Source organism: Amblyomma maculatum, chromosome 9 (genome assembly GCF_055883805.1).
Source record: "Amblyomma maculatum isolate TAMU_Amacu chromosome 9, ASM5588380v1, whole genome shotgun sequence".
NCBI lineage: Eukaryota > Metazoa > Arthropoda > Arachnida > Ixodida > Ixodidae > Amblyomma > Amblyomma maculatum.
In genome coordinates, this window is record NC_139352.1 from 91,634,502 (window position 1) to 91,657,875 (window position 23,374).

General features: G+C 44.6%; 1 protein-coding gene and 1 pseudogene across 2 annotated transcripts in view; one reads left to right on the plus strand and one right to left on the minus strand.

The window, feature by feature from the left end:
• The window catches only part of LOC146179737 (calcium-activated chloride channel regulator 1-like), a 46,332-nt pseudogene extending 36,323 nt beyond the window's left edge, over positions 1–10,009 (minus strand). The window contains exons 1-3 of the transcript XR_014700985.1: positions 9,462–10,009; positions 1,543–1,712; positions 248–545 (exon numbers count right to left, since the gene is read on the minus strand). The product of XR_014700985.1 is annotated as a calcium-activated chloride channel regulator 1-like (transcript). The remainder of the gene's footprint in view (positions 1–247; positions 546–1,542; positions 1,713–9,461) is intronic.
• LOC146179738 (uncharacterized) lies at positions 3,359–21,649 on the plus strand. Its single transcript, XM_084580265.1, has 5 exons — positions 3,359–3,394; positions 13,158–13,379; positions 16,539–16,709; positions 18,522–18,683; positions 21,339–21,649. Exons 1-4 carry the CDS (start codon positions 3,359–3,361, stop codon positions 18,681–18,683), a joined length of 591 nt encoding a protein of 196 aa, XP_084436391.1. The 3' UTR covers positions 21,339–21,649.
• Positions 21,650–23,374: the final 1,725 nt, after the last annotated feature.

Here is a 23,374-nt window from a genome sequence, read left to right on the forward strand (position 1 = left end):
TCCCTGACATAGAATCATGTTATTGATGGAAATGCCAGAACCTGAAGTAGCCACCAGTTCCAGTTTTGTGGTGGCAACGTCCGATTTCGACATTTCCACCAATGAGATTATTCAATTTGAGTGAGATACCGATAACGACGCAAACTCAGAATACGGACCCTGCCCCCGTTTCGTAAGAAAGGCACCATGCAACCTCACCGGCTTTCAAAAAAAAAGTTTTGGCTTCTTTGTAGAAACACAAGCGTACCTGGATTAATGTACTTCGCCATGGTCGATGCCTTCAGTTCTGCGATGAATGCAGGAGGAATCTGTATAAAATCTCCCGGCTGGCCGCAGGGCCGCGTCTGTTTCGTGAACGGCCGGTCTTTTTGAGCTGACGCTGGAAGCTCAAAGCGGACGTCGCTCTTTTTGAAGGAGTTCCCAGACACGAGTCTCGCACTGCTTCTCTTGGGCCACGTGTACGGGAAGTGAATGGTCACGTGTTTGAAGAACACACGTCCGTTCGTTGCCCGGTGCAGGAATTCGGAAGAAGACTGAAGCAGGACCTATGGGTGGCGATACACCATTTCTGCCATTCATATCGTTTGGTTTCCATATCGTGCTGCAGTAACGTATGTATTCCATAACACTTTTTAATATCATGGTCGAATTTTTAATGAACTTCTGAAATTTGCTGTTTGCTCCTGCTATGTTGCGTACGGGTTTCCTTGGCCTTTATCAAGCTGTTTGTGTACAGCTTTTAGCCCAGGCAGCCATTTACTTGTTAGAAAATATAATTTGATTTAATTTGATATACCTCCACCATCTCTATCTTCTACCCATGTTTCTTAGATGTCTATATCTGGATAAGCATATGCGAGTCTCATTCACAACCCTGTGAGCACCTTTGCCTGCCGCGACTTGAGCCATGTAAGCCTTACAGCCCTGGGCGTCGCATCGTGCAGTGCCCTTAACAGCCTCATTTGCTATCTTTTTATCCTTTTCCAGCTTTTACAATACAATCGCCAGGATAGCAATTCCTAAGAAGTTGGAGATGGTTGAGCTGAAAACACTTTAAGCCTGCCTTGCCAATCAAAAACATGTTCCTACAAGCAGGCACGTAGCCACATAGGAAGGCATCTCCCAATTATTTATAGAAACTTTTTCCGTTTCTACTAAAATCTATCAAAATAACAGCAACGTGACGCAAGAATGTTTGATTCCGACGGTTATTTGAACGCAGGTTGCAATGAACGCGCTCCAAAGAGAATCAACAATGAAGACCAGTTTACCGCACGCCGTTACTTCTGCGTCCTATATTCATGACGATGGCGAAGCTTGTAATGGTTACATGCACGAAGGTTGTCGGAAAAAAAGCACAGCTGATGTAGTGCTGTACACCTTATGTTTCTTTCACATCATTCTGCACTGAGTTCGAAACATTTGCAATAACAGACAGAAAAGGACAGGTAATACTACCCAGAAACTTTGGTACGAACACTGGGCGTAATACGCCGGGCTGATGTAGCGAAATGAAAAGTGAAAGTTCGTTTCATTTCATACCTTAATGTTATCGACGATAGACTCATTGTAGGCGACGTCTCTATGGATAGCGATCAACAGGTCTTTGTAGCCGCCGTCTGCCGGGTCGATCTCCAGCGAAGCCACATTTATCAGCAGGAAGCAGAACACAGCTGCTACTGGCAACCGGCCATCCATTATCTCTTTGTACGCTGCGAAAGGGTACACATAAAGCATGAACACCTTGGCGATGTGCGTACCAGTGAGAATAGTGTATGTGGCGGCAGTCGAAAGTTTTGTTGAGCAGTGTGACTTTTAAGCATTTTGTTGCATGATCATAGTGAGATCGTAGTGCAGGAGAAGGAGAGGACACAAGAAGAAACAAACATGAGCTCTAACTTTCGACAAAGTTTATTAGTGCGAGAGCGCTTATTCGAATGGTCGGGGCCTATCAAAATCGTATAACGCGTGTGCCGTCGCTCTGATTAGATAAGCTTTTCGTGAGGTCAGAAACACGCGACCTCGCGCGTGCAATTCAAACTCAGTCCGCTGTACCGGCTCCAACAAGGAGTTTCTCCTATGAGTCTTTAAAGCTCACCAGACAACAGGGACCGATGGACCTTCTCAGTCATCACACACCAAGGCCCAATATTGGGAGTCTGTTGGCAATATCCGGCCCGACACACGCACATTGCCAACATAGTGTGTGTGTGTAGTCTGCATTCCGTTGGCAAAGTTCGGCATTACGCACACATACCGCATTGCACGCAAACTGCAATATTGGGCATATGCTTCGTGTCGCCTGAGATATATGACTGACCACTGCTTGACTATGATCTCTTGCAGTAATCTCACGCAAAGAAACTATCGGCATAGATTCACACTGGCGCGAGTCAGGGTGCTCGGTTTCAGTAGTCGAGCGTCTTAGCCCCTTAGCCACCATGGCCTTTTTTTGTTCACTCATAAAACCAGTTTAAAATATTGTTAAACATCCTATATTTCATGCTGTGGCCCTCATATGACACCATAAATAGGGATACATTTATGGCCACCGCTATCAAGAGCGCCGCTGTACCACAGCCAATCGGCAAGGGCTGTGGATAAACCATCGCTACTTCACGCGCCGGCCACCAGATGGCGCAACATGTAATGCTGAAACTGCAGCGCGCAAGGTTAATAACTACAGAAAATTTTGGCAGCCACGCTTTCACCCGACTTTCGAATCCTAGCCAATATTCTCAGCGTCTTTAAGTGTTCCTCAAGTGACACCGTCAATGCAAGTAACATACACCTTCTGCAGACGAGCCCTACGTCCGCGTGCTCCATTGCTGTTCGCTTTTCGAACCTTACGCAATGTGACGAATTTCTTTGGAGCCGAAAATACGACGGATATTTTCGCCCGTTGCCCAGTTCCTTTAGATACAGAGTTCTTTTACACTTTGCAATTGAATCAATTGAGCTGGTTTTGGCGGACACATATGAAAGCTCAAGGCATACAAACTTGGCACATTCGCTACTGTTAGAATTTGTAGCGCGACCAACTTAAATGAAATTTTCACAAGAGCCGAAGCAGAAAGAATCAGTGGTCTTGTGGTAGACCATTCACCTTGCATATCATAGGCGTCAATGATGCGATACCTAAGGCCATGCACCGGGCGCACATTGCTTTTCGAATGAATACTGAGATATGAGACCTTCTTTAATTTAAATCTTAACCTTATAGAGCTAATATGTTTCTTTCTACAGAGAATCCGACCTTGTCGGTGCTTTCGGCGGAAAACTATGGGCATCTCTAGCAGGAGGGAGTTTGCACTCGGGTGGCTTATCACAGACTGATGACGTCACGAGACCGGATGGCATGGAAGGAGTTGCCAAATCGAACTCCTCTTTTGAGGTAGGTCGGTGCGATGGGAATTGACTCCATGAGACCCTTGGATCATGCGTCAAGCATGCTATTTTTAGGCCATGCAGCCACTTCCTTACCGCTTGGTTCAAGCGGGACTTTTTTGTTTACGTCGCTTGGCCTTCCATATATAGAGGCAGCCTAAGACTGTATGGTAACGATTATTTGTGAAATAGTTGAGACGTATACAAAGAATCAGAAAGAAAGTGAGCAAAAATGCACATACGCAACGAGGATCCTCAAGAGGAGACACAGACGGTAGCAAAGAAAGCTAATACGCTATAACCTTAAAAGCTGAGCTGAAGCGTTTCTCTGCATTTTTCTCGTTCGCGTTCTCGAAAAGATGCGTAATTATCGTCACTATCGTTATAATTTTAGGTCATGTCATTCAAGTGAGCCTGAAAGCTATCACTGTTTACATTACATCAGGAGCGCATGAGAAATATGGTTGGGCTCATGTGGGCTTTACACCAGAATGAGACTGGCCTCGAAGGGAAGGCGGCAACCCATTTCGCCAGGTCTCATTATAAGAGGGCATCAAGTAAGGCTTTTTAGCTAGGTGTATGGTGGGCGTATGTTGCTCGCTTCATAACCTTTGTACTCGCCTACAGCCCTTGCATGAGAAAGCTAAAAATTTGTTCATTAACTACTTATCAATTTTCGATGTGGAGCGCCTGACCACAACCCCCCCCCCCCCCCCCCCCTTCCCCCGAGTTGATTTTAAGATTGTGTCCAGCTATGTTGCCAGTGGCCGTTGGGAAAGTGGCAAAAACAATTCCAGCAAAACGCGAATGAAGGAGTTGAATAAATAGAAATGTTCTAATCTCCCTGATGTAAAAACATTTCAGGACTGAAAAGTTCGCTTAATGCAATGGCGTAGGCTCTTTCGCGGTAGCCATTCTGTCTCCATTTTGTCACCCGGTATTATAAGAGCCATTTTCGCGCTGCCTACCGCAGCTCGTGTAACGCTACATCTCTGGTTAAGAAACGTTAGCTTCCCTAAAAAAAATATTCCCGGTTCGTCAAGAAACAATGAGGGCATTCGAGCTCCGCGCTTAAATTCTTGACGGCACAGACTCAACTTACAGATCCAGGTTTGCGTACATGAATTTTGTTATGTGCTAAATCCCTAAAACTCCACATGTCCATGGAATTACATAAAACGTTTGAGGGTGCGAACTGATTTGGATGAACAATTCCTAAAACGCACTGCGTCCCCAGAACGGGATTTAGCTACCCTGGTGTAGCAATTGGGCACAGCCTCCTATGAATACTCCAATGTATGAAAGAACCCAACAAATGTCATAACTGCAGAGCTTTTGAAGGTAATCAATAATGCAAAGTGTCCGATATAAGGAAGTTTATATGGATGACATCGAGCATGCTCTTAAGAATGGTGGAAGTCTTAAAGCGGTGAAGAATAAATTAGGCATAGGCGAAATTCAGATTTAAGCGCTAAGGACAATATAAGCGCATAATATGGACAAGACAATGAAAATACTCGAGGAATTATATACTGGCCTATACAGCAGCAGAAGAAGGCGAGACAATAATTCGATTCTCAGTAGCGAAGAGCAGCAATCAGACGTTCCGCCAGGAAGGAAGGAGGAGTTTAAGAAAGCTTTAGAAGCTACGAAAAGGCAAAAAGCAGCTTCGGAGGATCAGCTCACTGCATATGTGTTGACGGCGGAGAATACGCAATGCCTGATGACATAGACGGTACCGGAATTTTGGAAGAGCGGTAACATTATCTTAATACAAAGAAATGCGACGCTGAGCACTCGAAAAATTATAGACCAATGAGCTTAATATCCGCTAAGTACAGGGTATTCACTAATTTAATCTCTAATATAATCAGGGCAACCTCAGACTTCAATCAATCGAAAGATCGAGCAGGTTCTCAGAGAGGGAACTCTACCATCAGTCATATTCATACTATCAACCGGGTGTAAAAAATGCTTGGAATATAAGCTGTATCTATAATTAGCATTCATTTTTTGCGGAAAAATAGTCGTGCTCAAAATCGCAACAGCCAAGCAGGCTTTCCGAAATCATGGCGTAGAGTATGTGAAAGTACCGGAAAATATCTATAGGGGCTGCGCAGCATACGCAGTTCCGCATAAAGAAAGTAATAACATTCCAATAAAGAAAGGTGTTAGGCAAGGAGACATGATTTTCCCAGTACTGTTCACAGCTTGCTCAGAGAAAGTATTGAGAAACTTCGAACGGGATCAAATTGAGATAAGGGTTGATGGAGAAAACCTCAGCAATCTGCGATTCGCCGATGATACTGCCTTGCTATAGCTATATTAGGGGACAAAGTGGAATTAATTATTGACAATCTAGACAGTGTTATGACCGTGCATCGTCCGCACTTGCGCGCTCTATTGTTCGCCTGTGGGCATGGATATGTGCTGTGGATATGTGCTGTTGGTGCAAGGGCGCTAAGTGAGCCTGTTTCCATGAATCCTTTGGTGTGAGCCGGTTTGCTTTGTCGAGACCCTGCAAATTCCAAATTGGCCCTGTCAAGGGAACGTCTAGAAAAATACAAAGAAATGTCGCCCTGTCGGAAATAGCCGGAAGTGCTTTCGTTCAATTCTTCACCCTTCCCGTCGAGAAGCGCTATGGTCAAGTGAGGAATGCCTATTGTCCAAAGGAGACGACGTCCGCTGACGTAAAGGACAAGAAAGGAGCAAGGTGATTACGGCCATTAGAGGATTTCCCGGGAATGCAGGAAAGATTTGCAATTGCCGGAAAGGGACAATGCTGGGAGCAGTATGCGGCGCGCACGTGCACTTGGGTTTCTGAGAAGGAAATCCAGTTGCCGGAACCAGCATATCGGATTTTTGCTGAAGAATAGAAATGTACCTCCTCGCCGTTCCCTAGCTCTACCCGCCAACAAGTGACCACGCCCAATGAAACAATGCCGGACCAGTCAGTGCATCAGACCATCAGTGCAGTGATGTGTTCGATTGGATGCCGATATCTGAGGGGCGTGCCCTGGAAATGGTTGGTCAGCATCTTCAGAGAGGGGCTGGACATAGGGAGTTTTAAGGACATTGCAGAGCGCGAAATGAGGCTCTGAGCCCTGGGTAAACGGCTCATCCAGACGCTTCTCGCTATGAACTCTTAACGCTTGCAATTTGCTGATATACCCTTCTTTTTCATGTAAATAAGTCTTTCTCAAAGTGCCATTAAACCTGCTTGTATATATTGTACCAACTTCGAAGATTCAATTCTTCATCAACCGGGAGTCTCTGCACGCTACCAAGTGAAGGGCGGGTCGACTTAGCCCCAGCGTCACAACAGCAAAAAAAAAAAAAAGAAAGGTAGGCCCAAATATTATTATGCTAACGTAATGTTTAACAGCCTCAGAAAGGAACAGATATTTACAATAGATAGAAGCACCGCAAGTGGTAGGAGGATGACTTCTTAGGACAGATAGTGAGCGCAGATTTATACCACGATAAGATTATAACTAAGGGAATAAGCTTGGGGCGGAGCGCATCTGGCAGGTACTCGCAGATTATGACCAGCAGCTTATCGGCACCGCTCAAAAGGATAGTGTATAAAACTTGAACCTTACCGGTGCTTATCAATGGGCTGTAACTTGGAGTGTAACGAAATAAAGGTTCTACTTATTTGAAAACCACGCAAATATCTACGGGACCTAAAATGGCATGCGAGTAACGATAAGCTATAGGAAGCCTATAGAATGTTTCAGAGAAATAACTCGACCTAACGACATTCCAGCCAAATCAAAGAGTTGACAGGGGTAGGAAATGTATTGCGAAGAAATTTTAACCAATGGCCGCTAAGGGCAACAAAATAGATTCAAAGGGAAGGAGAGGTCTAGCAAAGGGCGAAACAAAGTTAAATGGACGGATGAGATTACGTTTACAGGGTTCAATAGGATGCAGCTATAGCCCAGGACCGGGTCAATTGGAGGAATATGAGAGAGGCCTCCGCCCTGTTGTGATAATGGCCCAGCAGATGATGATGATGACATTTCTAATCCTTTAACTTGTGGTTCCATTACATCCCGCATACTTATTCGCTTAGAGCCGTAAGCCACGACAATCTGTGACGGACTACAGACGTAGGCACAAAGTCCCGCTTTAACCAAGCCATATGAATGTGATTGCGTGGCCTAAGGGTATGCGATGTCTTTCTCGAGGTCGAGACGTCCGAAGTTCAACTCTATGCACTCCTTCCATGCTATGTTGTCTCCCAACATCGCACAACCAGCCAACAATGCGTTACCAGTCGTATCAATTTCCAACTACCACTTGTCAGAGGGATTAATCGCTTAGTACACCGCCAACGCTCACGCCTGATTTTCGAAAGATTGTAGAGTTGTTTGACGAGGTCAGTTAAATAAATTTGGCTAAACAGGAGTCGAATCAAATGAAACAGGTTTGTTTAATCCTTCCGGCTGTCATTGAGCTTCTAGATGACGCTAAAATAAAGTTTTCGTTTAGTTCGGTTTCGCTTCTGGACAAAAGTACGGCTTGCAGTTCTGATTAAGGGTTCAGCTCTGATTAAAGTTCAGCACCTGGTCAGACACAAATATTTCTGAAATGATTTCGATTAACAGGAACTTTAGGACGTCTAGGGTCGCGAAAACGTTACCCAAACAGGAGCATTTCGGAAGAAAGAGGGGCAGTTGTATTTTATTTTAGTTACAACTAACAAAGGGCGATTGAAATGAAATTGAAATACTTTTTCATGAAGCAAGCAAATGGATCACTTCTGATTGAAGCTGTCTCGAAATAACGTGACGGCAGCCATGTTTGTTTTTCGCGGCGCGTGCCTGCTTTCTCCATTGTCTGGAAATCATTATAAGCGTCTCAACTTTCAAAGTGTCTTTATATAAAGCGCATGTTTCATTCGAGGGATATACAGAGATGGGTGCCAGAATTGGAGCATTCACTTGTATAACACTTCGTACGCAAAAATAATGAAAATTTTCGTCTTTCGAACTTATTAAAAGTTCATTTTGTAACATATACCTTTCAAACTCTGGTGCAGAAAAACTCGGCTTTCTCTGTGCGCATTCCTCGATGCCGTGCTTTTTATCGTGGCTCAGAAGGGGTTACTGCTGATCCTTGCTATATAACAGTCAGATGACCCTTGATAACATTGTATTCTATGCAACCTCCGTGATAAATCAGCATAAATGACGACTATCGAATATCTACACACTCATTCGTATTCACGCCCATGGTACCCATACTTGCGTACAAGCAGACAGTTGCCATGACGTGAAAATGGTTTTAAAACGCAGTATCTTTGCCAGCGAACACGTCACACATGTGCAGAGAAAGAAAACGAGGACTCAGCCGATTCTTTCCTAGAAAATGTGCCGATCGGCTGAGAGAACGCAATACTTCCTTCCGTATACATATTCAACCGGATAGTGTCATGTTTCAGCGGCGCGGCCTTTTCTCATTAACATCGGTCATACCGACTCAGCTCTATACGCCATTGCGCGGAAGTTGTATCGGTGGAGAATTGCGAAATCATTTCCATAAGGGAAGCTACCCTTCGAGCCTCTAGCTTATTGCGTTTTTCATAGCATTACTCATGTTAGCGTTATTTAAAACTCCATATTCCGGCATTAAAACAAAATAATATTTAGTTGTTCAAACCTATGGCCTATACTGAAAAAAGAGAAACAGGCTCTCTGGCCATATGGCACATATTATGTTGAGGCATGAAAAGGAAAGAAAAATAAAGAGGCTCTGCCCATGCCACATAGTAAGTAGATAAAGCTGAAAGGGCATTTTTTTTTTATCAAGTTGTTTTGTGGTTTTCGGGGCTCACCTGATCCCTGAAGGTGAAAATCAGAGCACCAGATGACAGATAGTGAGGTTCGTTTCTTTAAATCTTCTGACCACCTTGTTCTGTGGCTATTCAGCGACAGCAATCTAAATAGATGACCAGACCGACCTATCTAACGATGATACGACGAATAATTTTATGTATACACATGGGCGGGACGAGAGTAGGACAAGCAAGTAGGACGAAGACTAAACACTAAATTGTCTATAGTCACCAGTTCGTTGGGTGGAGAAGCCGGTGCAGACGCTCCGGGTGGTCAGAATTTTGCAGGGTTGGTGCAGTAAGACCTCGGTAAGTCCAGCGGAAGGCTAGACCACCGGACGGGGCCCAGTAGAGGCAAGAGGCCTCGGGTTGCCTTTCCACAGCCGATGCGTCAGGCCTCCCCGACGTGCCTGGGCTCAGCACGGCGCCGAACGCTCGTGCCAGTGAAGAGCTGGCGCTGTGGCACTCCCGGGCCCGACCACCGTTCCGAGCTTCGTGGACAACAGGAGAACAGGACAGGATACGGCCGGCAGGCCCCAGGTCTGGATCCCCGGGTCAAGCCTGGCAGAAGACCCGCCGCTCCGAGCTCCTTGGACAGCCGATCGGCTCCCCTGCTCGCCTGTTCTCTCCTGCTCGTGCCTCGCGCTCCTCGAGCCAACCTCCACGTTTTCGTCGTCTTCTTTTTCCAAACGTGGTTTTCTTTCTTCGTCTTCTATCAAATTATGACATGTTCTTCACACAGATTTCCGCACCTTCGAAGCGATTTTTCGAATATCTTATATAAAAATCTAATGCCTTTTATACCAAACTCATTTTCTCTAATGCCTTTTATACCAAACTCATTTTCATATTCATATGAAAATGAGTTCAGTTTCATATTCAGTCCATCATTCGCAGCATCAACTTGCGACTACTTTTAAATAGCTTAACATAATGTACTTGTGAGAATTTTATATTTGCGCACTAAACGTTTACAAGAATATAATTATGGTTGATCTGCAAAGCAATTCGCAGCGTAGCGAAAGCGACGAGCTCTGTTCAAAAGCATGCACAACTGCGCTGCTCACACGCGGTCACGGGCGAATCTGGCTAGTTGGGAAATCGATCCCGCTGAGTTCGCAGCTTTAACTTTGCACCAATTCTCTTGTGAGACTGCATTTAGTAACAGGTCCACTCGTTTTCGAGTAACGCATTGCTTTAGCTGAATTCTTCACTTCAACGTCGGGTAATCTTTCTCCATACGTCTTAATTTGTTGTTATTAATCATTTTTTTACTTTTGACAGTAGTCAGTCATACGTACTTTCTACCCTTCTATCCGGTGATATATATGTGGGTGGCCTCTTCTGCAGGAATCAACTATCTCCAAATAACCCCAATCGGACAAAATGAGTCACAGAATTTCTGCTTCAGCATCACCCATTTGCACCCTGCGGTTGTTCACGTTAAGGCTGGTTTACTGCCAACCATGGCCATACCAAATAATTCCTGCCGCTCGTGTTCTGTTACTGTTCTAAAAGACAGCCGACTATCTCCAGCCGCATACGCTTAATTCTAGTTTTCATGCAATTGCGAAAGGCAACACTAACATATATTATGCTGAGGCTTCCCACCCAAAAATATAAAATAATATGCCTTTACAGTAACAGCCGGCTTTTTTTCTGCGGACGCTGTACCCAAATAAGCTTGCTTGTAGCGACGTGTCCTCTGGCTTCCGTATTTATCTTGCCAGCGCAGATAAATAATTTTCACCAAGCGAAGCAAGGTGACTGCCGAACTTATTACGGAGCGTAGAAGTAGCATATCCTGTGCACATTACACGCCATGACTCAGAACCGTTCGCACTTAGACGCGGAGAAAACGAAATGACTAGAAAATTTTGCAAGAGAGGTAGCGTACCTTTACGCTGGGGAAATGACGGAGGATGCCGCTAAAAGTGTTCCGCTCACATATGCTCTTGGAAAAATGACATTTGTAATCTTGGCTGACATAACTAGCACCTGTGTTCAAAGAGCTATAGTGGCGAAGTCAGAAACCTGAAAACATAATTTAGGTAAGACGAAGCAAATTATTATAAGGAAATGTTTGAAGTTGTACAACCAGTCAGCAAAAAGAACGGTCCGTGCTTTTTTTCTATAGAGTGAACATTACTGAGTGCAAAAGTGGGGCATTTTGTCCAGTGCATAAATTTGACCTTCAGCTTACCCCAAGGTAAACCACAACTTCCAACCCCTAGCAACTGCCAGCGTTGCTTCGCCACTCATGGATGGTGAATCCGGGCTTACAATGCTGCGGATCGGCAGTATCGCAAACGAGAATGGAATCACGTAATACATATTATGCAGCTCATACGAAAACCAAATTGGCAAGAAACGACAATGAAATCAAGAAACGCGAGATGCAAAATTATCAGAAGAGTGAGAGGCTATAGGCTCGCAGTGAAAAGGAGGGAGTCCGTGAACCAGATCGCGCGAAGCGCATGGTAACGAGCGATGCTTCGTCAGATTAGGTTCAACAAGTTACACCGTTACTATTTTTATCTCTATCGCGACAAATAACGCAGAACTGCGAATCCTCGCAAGCGATACAGGTGCTTACAAAGTGGTGTATATAGAGAGAGTAGTCTGCCAACCAACTAGTGGAAAAAGAATATTCGAAACAAAGTGTTCATGTTAGAAGAGGCACATGCTCTAGCAATACACAGAGAGAATGGAAACAAATTCACGTGACATAACCTGTCACGCAGTATAAAGTACTGCTTTCACGATACGAGGTTTATCACTCCATAAGTCTATCAAGGATTGTATTTCCGCTACAAGAGATTAGAGAATGAAGCGCTTATTTTTCGGTGTAAGCGAAAAAAGCCCCCGCTGTGCAAACTATAGGCGAGAGACATGAATACTCCGACTCCGGAAACGCCAATGCTTCAGATGATCGTGAATTAAAGCAAGCACCAACATTGTGCTATCAAAAGAGGCGTTACAAACTTGTGTACGTAACGACGCAGCTCACAAAGGAATCAAAGAACAATGACCGCAGCGCATTGTGCGTTCGTTCAGTCGAGTTCAATGTAAACAGCTGTACCTGTCATACAGTGGAGTTTTGCAAGCAATGGCCTTCACCTAGAGACTCAAATGGATACTTGCGCGTTGTTAACGGGCTTTCAGGCGCGACCTATGATACCCGACAATCAGGAGTGGCCTAGCGCGGTAGAAATGGATTCTGCCTTTGGATTCTCGTTCTACCCTGGATAGTTCAATAACTGTACCATGAAATGCGTTACCCACCTACGGCTTTAGGGTGATGCAATGATTAATAATGTCGTATGATGTTCTTCTTATGCTTCCATAGCAGAGTGAAACCTTCCGGCACAATGACTGACAGCGCATAGTCATGCTGCATGTCCCATTTTGCTTATTTTGTTCATTTTACTTTGCGGCTTTGTATTTGTAATATCTACTTGTGTATTCCTTCTGTTTGGATCTGTACAATGATCTGCAGTATGAAATAAATAAATAAATCAATAAATAAATAAACATGAACTTGCGGCATGTTATTGTCATTAGTCATTAAGAAGCCGTAGGTTTACGCTTATGCTTATCTAATGCCACGAAACCTATAAATCATTTTTTCACAGTTACGTTTTAAGTGCACTGAAGGCTCAGTCTACAAGTTGCAGTTGCCCGGAACCATTAATTATGTGCGAAGTGCCAATGAATTAAAATAATTTAGCTATATTACCCATTTTCAACCTTCAAACAATTTGAGGAACAGACTAAAAAATGAAATGGTGATAAACGATTAATGGCATAAAAACAACAAGCGGAACCAAAAACAAGTGGAAACACGCAAAGGAAAACAATATAGAGCTTCATAATTGTTCAAACTTTATTCCATAAGGAGTGAATATGGATTTTCCTCGCTTTTTAGGTCTTTGAGGAATCGGCGAAAGTGGTGGAAAAGCTGGAGTTGCAGATGCTCCTGGACGCCGACCTTGGCAACCAGACGACAATCTCTGTACAGTCCAATGATGCGGCCAGCCTCAGGGTAGAGCTGCGCTATCCCGACGGCAAACTCTGCGTCGACTGTTTCGAGCCCCACCTGAAGAAGTCCTCCAATTATATAACGTTGAAGATCCTGGGAATAGCAACGGTGTGTACTTGACCGACTTCTGACGAAAATATCACCCTGTCCATAACGATGACGAAATATATTTGTCCTATCACTGATGATACAATTTAACTAGCTCAACATTGGTCAGCGAACAGTACGTCAGTTTTAACCAACTGCCTTAGCGCTCTGTTCATTTTATTATTGCGAAAACGTTTCTCGGCTCATGGGTGACGTGGACAGGACGTGTAGACGAGATGTGTGACCACGAAATTTAGATGTACGTGAGATAAAGACGATAACGAATGATAACTAGACAATTAAGAGAGAATAAATAACCTATAAAGTCCTAGCAACATTGAGTTCAGAGTATTTCAGAGTTGCGAGATTCGTGACGATGATAATGAGATTGGAAAGCTAAGACTAATAGTGTACCTCAGTGGGCATTTAGAATTATTGATAATCACATGACCTCATTTATATTGCAGTGATAGTTACTGATAAGGTTACTGATAAGGTAGTGACAGTCATTGATGATGATATATTAAGGATATAAGGGTGGCGGAACACAACAGAATTTAGGCCAGCATTAACGGTACTCATAACGTGGTCAGACTAGCTAGTGATAAAATTACTGGTAACAGTGATTGTTGATAATAGTGATAGGTAATGATAACGGCAGCGTCAATCAATCACGTGATGTGAACATGTCTAGACAAGAAGTTGTCAGCATCAAGTTGATCATCTCATAGTTACATGCAACAAACATGTCAACACTAATGTATATGTCAGAAAAACATGAAAACGCTGAACGAGTTCATAACCGAAATAGGGACGGAACTCGCAATGTGTTCGAATTTCCAAATGTATGGAAAATAAGTGCATCTATGTGACGTTTTTTCCTTGGCCTAACATCATGTGGAATCGCTGCTCAGGTTGCCTACTATGTGTCAGAAATCTGCTGGCTATTATGCGTATATGTATCATATGTTTCGTCTTTGTTCAATTATGTCATGCAAGCCAATTACTATAAATATAGTTCTAAGTGGGATTTACCGCATTCTTAGCGGCGAGCATTCTATTAAGGACACTTTTTCTTTGTTGCTTGCGTGTTAGATTTTTTTTTTTTGTACGCAAACTTGCCATAAGGCATATTATATAAACTCATGTAAATGGTTTTCCGTGAGGAACCGGAGCAGGCTCCCGCTCTTAGCGTTGCCGGTGAGCCATTTAGAAAAGTGCTCTTCCCTTGTTGTGGTTAAACCCACTTCGCGCAGAATCTGTGTTCTTGATTCCCTTGTCCCTGCACAAGTCCATAGCAGGTGGCGAACATCCACTTCTGCAGCTGGTGTGGAACACTTTGGGCATGTGGTTGGTCCGATGTCAGCTTGCGATTCCCATCGGCATTTTACCGACGGGGTAAGGGCGCCCCAGCTCTTATCCTTCTAAGGGAAACCTCCTCCAATCTCGTTAAGTTACGAGGGAGTGTTAGATTTTTGCACCGAGCACTCCTCTATATGACGGACGAACTTGGATGGAGAATTCGGATTATTAAATGAAAGCCCCTAACACTGGTTTCGCTCATTTGCGTGAGAAATCCTCCACGGAGGATTCTTTGAGCACACGCAGTGATTCATTTATGTGAGACGATGTTCGGGGGAGTTTAATCGCTTTGCACTGATGACACTGTGCAAACGAAGTTATTCGATTTGCGTGATTTTCACTACTAAAAGTTTTGTCTCGCAATAGTGGTCCGCAGATTTAATTTTACATATCATGAAATGCGGCAGTGCCTTTTAATAAGAAACTGTTTTTCTATTGATTTCAAACAGGATGTGGATAACGTGCGTCTGTCAGAAAACTGTGTGGTAATCAGCTTGAGGGGGAGGGGGGATGAAATGATACAGCATTTTTTATATCGCTCACCAGTCCAGTTTTGCGCCAACTTTATAACGACTCCATCTCTGTTGCAATTATATTCTGATACTATTCAAATTTAGATTTTAATCTTTTTCTTATTCTGTTATTATTCAGTTTCCATTCGCAATATGCTCTGAGGCATTCTCTCCGAGACTCAGTATTCATTGTTCAGCCTCTCCTGCCTCCATTGCAATTGTAGAGGAGGATTTCTGTCTCTGCACCGGCCCCTTAGTGCTTAGTGAAGGCTAGTGAAGGAAGTGCTTAGTGAAGCTTAGTTCTTACGTGGTACCACCTGCCTTGGAGTGCAGGTGTAGCCCTCACTGATGTTCGCGTTCATCAAACCCATAACTAGAATGCGTAAAGACGCTTCGGCAGAGCAGAGATGCAGGTGCTTCGCGCTACCAATACGTGGAGCCCAGTGACTAATAATATGACTGAAACTGAAGTCCTGGCGGCGCTGCGCTAGCGGGGTGAAACGCATTACACAGTTTCATTCTTTCTAAGGACTAGAAATGGTTGCGAGCCGTAATTGAAGTAACATATCAAATGGCTTTCCAGCAACGACTGCTTTAAGAATGCATTTAAAAAGAAGAACAATGGTTATTGATATATTGGTATAATGAAGCGGCTGCTTGTTTACATCGCAGGCAGTGTCGGTTGAGAACTACAGGTGGAAGGTATTACCGTTTTAACATAACTCGATGTATATGAGCCTCGCGTGGCACCTTACTACCTTTGCTTGCACGCATTCCACCGTGGCACGTCTAGAGGGCGACGTTTAGTGAGAAGTCATATTTTCTTCAGTCTTAACGCTGTACTTTTACAGAATGTTGCTGAGAGGGTGAAATGTATCGTTAACAATGTACTACAATATCTCTGTGTACATTTTTGATATCACCAAGTCTGTCATGAACCTGAACCATGAAACGTGATTTGTTGACGGTTACTTTTTGTTTGTACACTACAACAACCTCAGCTTTGAGCAGCAGTTCCTAAAGATTCATTCAGTGTTCATAGAGTGTCTTGAACCACTGGTTATAACACATGAAACCCCACTTAATGACTCTATCCGGTTCTTAGATCTCGCCCTTCATTCCACTCCGTCCCATGTGTGTTGGTCAGCGCTATTGTGTCCTCCTCTTTTTCTGTGCCGTCTTTGCGCTGTAATAATGAATGGAAGTCTGTCATCTTTATTTAAGACTAATTTACCTTCGACTATGCCCACTGCTTTAAAGAGACGCATAAACCTGATTTATTTGTTTTATGCGCATGACCCCGTAGCCTGGTGCCTGGACTTTGGTCGTGTTTCACACCATAAGCCGTGGTGAAGGCGACGTCCACGCACGGGCCACTTCGCTCGCCAGCGGTGTGCAGGATGAGCCTGTGCTCGTGCGCGCCTTCCTCAAGAAGACCGAGGTGGCCCAGCCGGCCGAAGCGGTCATCTACGCTGAGGTCAGCAAGGGTTCCCATGTGGTGCTCCATGCTAGGGTTACCGCCACCGTAATCAGGCCAGCGCTGCCGTTCGAGGTCGAAGTAGAGCTCTTCGACGATGGATTAGGTGCGCTTCTCTCATGACTTCAGTCAGGCACTGTTTTAGGATAACTAATACGGCGCTTTAATTGCTGAAAATAATCTTCACTTGGACTGCGTTTCAAATTCTTTGTAGACGCAGTAGTATAACATTCCAAGGTATCGTATTTATCGAATAATGAGAGAAGGCATGGGCCTTAATATAGCGATAAAATCCGCATTCATGTCGTATAGAAGTCTACTTTGGATACCGTTACGTACTATAAAGGGGTAGTGAGGGTCGGTTCGCAGACATGATGAAATTATTAGCTGCTTAGTAGACACTGACTACGGTTGCTTCCTTGAACTCTTGTATTAGGCATAGCACGCGACTCTATGTTGTTTTTTCTTCGTTTTTTATAAGCGAGACTGAAAAACAAGATAGCAAGATTATGTTATTTTAAGAATGATGACAGACAAGTGGGGTACATCGCTATGTCTAAAGACATGTTCGGTGTTGCGTAAAGATGTAGTAGGAGGAGCTTCAACACTGGCTAACTACACTCTATATTGATTTGTAATCATTTACCGCTAACAACTAGTGGCCAGCTATCGACGAGACGGAGCGTACCTGCCATGCCTCACTCACGGTGAGTCATGGCAGAAGTACCAAATTTTCTCGGACTATTTGCTTTAACTCGATGTTTATATAGGCGGGAACGAAAATAGCTTGATATTTTTTGAAAAGAATGTCTTCTGGGGAACACTTAAGCGAAGTTATGGTGGATTAAGGGGAAACAATAGTTAGATATAGAGCCCATCCTAACAAGACAGGAAGGAAGGAATGTACTTCCAGCCGTAAACACATCAATCATCTAGAATTCTAATGATTTCGTCAATGTAATCACTAGAAACTGGTACCACATTTAAACTTTAGAGGATCAATCACGCAGCATTATATGCGTGTATACGCACTGTGAAGTCCGATTTGACGTGAAGTGCATTGATCGTGCGCAGCGTGTACTGTGAGACGATCCCGACAATGGACCGCGAGACACGCGCCACGCAAATCGCCGAGTAAATTTTGGTGCTTGGTAGTCAACAGCTGCCGGCAGAATGTTGTAACGGTCATTTGTTCTTAAAATAATTACGCCTTAAGCTTCTTTGCACTGCATCAGTGATATCCCAGACCAGAAGACATTACGAACGGCTGTTGGCATTTACAGTCAACGGCGCCACTTGAATCACGTTGTGTCCCTTCTATATCTTAGTTTCGGTGTAGGCGCAGCTTCTGATGGTACAAAACAGTCCTCAAAGTGACCGACAATAATGAGTGCCATTCGGCTATGAACTGAATTTATGGTCCCAACAAAAAATTCATGGTTTGAACTAACAGCGAATGACACCGCTCCATCGGAAAATGACTCTTTGCCAGAAAGCTTGTTTTTTCTGAAACGCTTCAGAAAGAAACATGGCGGACTCTTATTTGTATGTTCATGCCCAAGAATACCTTATTCACTCATATTACAGTCCTTTGAGTCGGCGACTGTACAGCATGGTTTTAAGAACGCTGGAAGAAATCATGTAATATTACTTTGCACTCGGTTAAGTATTCTGCATTTCGAATGAACCATTGGTGACACCTCATATTTTCAGCGTGCTCGATAAGTGCGTTACCTCGAGGCGCTCAACGGGTTGTTCAGGACGCTTTCTGCAAGGATGTACCGGGTTCAAAAAATATCTTTTCATATGCAGGTGCCGATGTCACAGCAAACGACGGCATCTAAAGTGGCTACTTCAAGCAGTTTCATGGTGTTGGCCGCTACTTGGTTTCGGCTCGTGTTGTCAGCGGCAACGAATCGGTCATTGTCCGAGGACGCAAGGCTTCGGGCGGACTGCCCGCCCCACAGCCATTAGGTAGGTCGTTAGTTCGTGCGGACGGAAAGAATTGACGGAATCGCCTGTTTGAACCAAAGATAGGTCAATAATGCTGGTGCCTGTTTGATCTCATGCAAAACGTCATATTATCAAAAATGAAACTCTGAGCGCTTACTAAGTCAAAAAGTGCAGACATTTATTGCAACTTTTCGAAGTGGCAAATAAAAGCATTGAGGGCTTATTAAGGCGTCGTCTATAAGAATATGTATGAAACCACTTCGGTTCACTCCATTCAGCGAGCCTCATTGCAGATCCTGGTTCGCGTAATGTGGTTTGGTTGGTACTCGCTTATTCATTTTTTTCTGTTAATTAAGGCCTGTAATACGTCACACACGCTGATTGGCATATAGTCGTCAGCTGTCGCATTATCTGAAAGACCACGTTTCCTAGACAAAGCTCCACTTGAACCGGCACGTATGAACGTCCCTGCGTGTTGAAGCAGTAATGTCTCGGACAAGGGATACAAGTGTTCCGGACGGCTCGATTCTCGTCTCTCTTTCCCAAACTAAAGAAGCTGTTTAAGAAAAGAAATTATATCAGGTACAGTGGCGAACACGCAGAGAAATGACGCTTGCCTTTCTACGGGCTATAATTTCCTGTGGGAAACATGTTCCATCATCTAGCCCAAATAATCGTTCTTTTAAATCAAAGAAGCATGATGAAAAATAGCGCAAAACGTACACGAAGAACGGAAGGACGACACAGAAAAGCGCTAACTCGCAACTGGGGTTTATTGCTGAAGCACGCAATAAATACTGGTCACTTAGAAAAAAATAACAAAAAAAAAAGAAAAAAAAAAGAAAGAGAAAAGCAGCCTCCTATATGGGAAGCTAGGTCAAACATATGCAGTAACACACAGTAACACGTGTCGCTCATTGCTAGGGAGGGAAGAAGGAAAAGGGAAGAGAAACCTAAGTAGATAGGTAAAATCAAGGTAAAGTAGAGGCTAAAAAATCAAATTCGTAATCTACCAAGCTAACCGACGGCTCGCTGACACACAAATTTTGACATTTTTTAATACGGTAAGCCTCCATAATTCCATGAACCAGCTTGTCACGATGTCTAAAAAGAACGGTGGCCCTAGAAAAAAAGCGGTGTGCACTTTACTACTTACGTTTCTTTTCCCTTTTCCTTCTTCCCTCTTCAGCAATGAGTGGCACGTGTTGTGTTACTGCCTATATTTGACCTAGCTTTCCATATAGGAGGCTGCTTCTCTCTTTCTTTCTTTTCTTTTCTTTTTTGTTGTTATTTTTTCCAAGTGACCAGTACTTATTGCATGCTTCAGCAATAAACCCCAGTTGCGAGTTAGCGCTTGTCCTGGTCGTCCTTCCATCCTTCGTGCACTTTTTGCGCTATTTTCCATCGTGAACATTCACCAACTCGTCAAGCTTTCGGCATTAAACAAAGGAGCAGCCAGATTTGGGAGCACCTGCCTCTACATGTAGTCTCCCGATGTAGACCACAACAAGCCGGTAAATAAGAGCCTGTCAATATCACCTGCCTACTACCACCTGGGAGATGCATGCTCGTAATATTTCGCTCAGAACACCGTTGCCGATTCTCGATATATCTGGGCCTTTAGGCGGTCGCTTTGAAACTTTGAACCTTGTACAACTGGTGTCAGCTAAGGTTTATATTAGCGTGATCAATTATTGCACATTTGAAAAAGTTCTAAAGAAAATTCCACCACTTGCGAGGAGCCAGAATGCTTGTCAAGCAATACTGCGCCGAGTGTCACACGTTCGCATGAAACGCACCAAAGATCACAACAGTGAGCGCACGAGACGCATTCGAAGACATAGCAACTAGCGGCAATGGCTCGATTACGCAGATCGCGACTCGTAAGTGGTTTGGTGCAGAAGGCTCTATTTTGTGTATTGTGGCTTACCGAATGCACCTAACTACGAAAGGAGGGTTGTTTATACTACGGTGAAGATATAAGCAGCTGCGTCATAGAAGCTCTGTTGCAAGAAGGTGTGAATTAATAGTAATGCTGCAAGCCCCTAAAATTTTTTCGATCCGAGACGGGCCACAGCTCATTATTTCATTAGAAACCTTCCAATGTGCAGGAGAAGGCAAGGAAGGAGTGATAAATTTTGAAATGGATTCGAGAGTGACAGTAATGGCCCGGCACTGAAGCCGACGAGAATTCGGCACCTGAGAGCAGTGGGCCCTTCGCCGGACAACTCATCTTCATACATTGTATGGACTCAAGAGCATTATCATCGCTCTCCCTTGAACTTTATTGGAACAGTTAACCTTTTTTCTTTCATTTAACACCCCCTTTAATTTTTGCATATTTCATTATGACCTGAGGCAAAAAACAACGTTATTAAAAAAACAAAAAGCCGTGTACAAGATCGTAAAAGAGTTCGGGGCAGTTGGGGCAGGTATGACCTGAGAGGAAACGGAATTAAAGTTATTTCAGGAGATCTAAAACCATAACAGATAATTATTAATGCTTTGTCACAACCGAGAAATGATAACTTTGAAGCAGCACACCGCATTAAGCAGTTATATGGCACGTATCACGTTGCATTCGGCCGTCGTTACTGAGACGGGTTTGTAGTGCAATGGCATCTTTAGCAGCGCTCACGAATAGTTTCACTGATAAATTCTATAATTGAATTTCAGCCTTCTCCGCAGCTCCTTCCAGTGTAGAAGCTCAGGCAGAGGAAGAAGGTGTTCAGGGCATTCCCCTAAGTCAGTTCGTCTACGTGGATTAAGACATCGAAGATGCAGAACCAGAGATCAAGTCCAGCGAAAAGGCCCCCGCGTTTGTCAGATACGCCGAGGGAGGCTCATTTCGCCTCACGGAAGACATCGAGGTGTCGAAGATTACTCCAGGTTCCACAACGACTTGAAAGTCGGGGATACCTTTGTTGCTGACAATGGAACACACGTCGTACGTCTCGTTATTAATATAAACAGCGCAAACACGAAGACAAGGGACAAGAAACAAGAAAGCCACAGTACAAGCGCTGACTCACAACTAAGCCTAAGCCCTTCACTCCAAGGCCCAGAAAAACAAACATGTAGAAAACGAAACAGTCACGTGAAACAACCCCTGGGTTCACCTGCTGCATAAAAAATTACTTTAAATATTAACTTAAAAAAGACACCTCTTTGCTTGAAAGAGCAAGAGAAGTCTTGCTGACATAATTATTGTCCGTTGAAATAAAATACGATTCCACTATCTCTCTCGTTATCATCTCTTTGTGGCGATATAAAACCTTAACACTGTCAAACTTAGGAGTGCGCTTCTTCTTCTCCTTCATGATTTCACATGACTGGCAATGTGATAACAGAAACGTGAAGTGAAATAATGAAGAAGGAGAAGAAGTGCACGTATCTTGATAAGCGCTGGCCACCGCTGTCATAGCTCACAGAAGAATCTGTGTAAACAACATGAACGGGTTGGTCATAGCTCTGACGGATGACGAGTGACGTGCCCCCTGAAAGCATACCGGGTCAGGAGGCTGCTTAAGTAGTCGGGCGGCACGGGAGTTGAATGCGGTGGTTTTCGGTGTAGTTTTGTCCAAAGATCGAAGTGCGGATGAGGCCAGCTTGCGCAGTCTGCGCACGGGCAGAAAGGGGGGAGTGCCAGGGCGACGATGTCGGTCGTATCTTGATAGGCGCTGGCCACCGCTGTCGTAGCTGACAGAAGAATCTGTGGAAACAACATGAACGGGTTGGTCATAGCTCTGACGGATGACCAGCTGACGCGCCCACTGAAAGCATACCGGGTCAGGAGGCTGCTTAAGTAGTCGGGCGGCACGGGAGTTCAATGCGGTGGTTTTCGGTGAAGTTTAGTCCAAAGATCGAAGTGCGGATGAGGCCAGCTTGCGCAGTCTCCGCACGGGCAGAAAGGGGGGAGTGCCAGGGCGACGATGTCGGTCGTATCTTGATAGGCGCTGGCCACCGCTGTCGTAGCTGACAGAAGAATCTGTGTAAACAACATGAACGGGTTGGTCATAGCTCTGACGGACGACCAGCTGACGTGCCCACTGAAAGCATACCGGTTCAGGAGGCTGCTTAAGTAGTCGGGCGGCACGGAAGTTGAATGCGGTGATTTTCGGTGTAGTTTTGTCCAAAGATCGAAGTGCGGATGAGGCCAGCTTGCGCAGTCTCCGCACGGGCAGAAAGGGGGGGTGCCAGGGCGACGATGTCGGTCGTATCTTGATAAGCGCTGGCCACCGCTGTCATAGCTCACAGAAGAATCTGTGTAAACAACATGAACGGGTTGGTCATAGCTCTGACGGATGACCAGCTGACGTGCCCCCTGAAAGCATACCGGGTCAGGAGGCTGCTTAAGTAGTCGGGCGGCACGGGAGTTCAATGCGGTGGTTTTCGGTGTAGTCTTGTCCAAAGATCGAAGTGCGGATGAGGCCAGCTTGCGCAGTCTCCGCACGGGCAGAAAGGGGGGGTGCCAGGGCGACGATGTCGGTCGTATCTTGATAGGCGCTGGCCAGCGCTGTCGTAGCTGACAGAAGAATCTGTGGAAACAACATGAACGGGTTGGTCAAGCTCTGACGGATGACCAGCTGACATGCCCACTGAAAGCATACCGGGTCAGGAGGCTGCTTAAGTAGTCGGGCGGTACGGGAGTTCATTGCGGTGGTTTTCGGTGTAGTTTTGTCCAAAGATCGAAGTGCGGATGAGGCCAGCTT

Excerpts from the sequence above, each read along its gene's own strand:
- LOC146179738 (XM_084580265.1), top strand. The coding sequence starts at position 3,359 with ATGGAAGGAGTTGCCAAATCGAACTCCTCTTTTGAG. Across the intron at positions 3,395-13,157 it reads AATCGAACTCCTCTTTTGAG|GTCTTTGAGGAATCGGCGAA; the intron begins GTAGGTCGGTGC and ends CTCGCTTTTTAG. Across the intron at positions 13,380-16,538 it reads AGATCCTGGGAATAGCAACG|CCTGGTGCCTGGACTTTGGT; the intron begins GTGTGTACTTGA and ends ATGACCCCGTAG.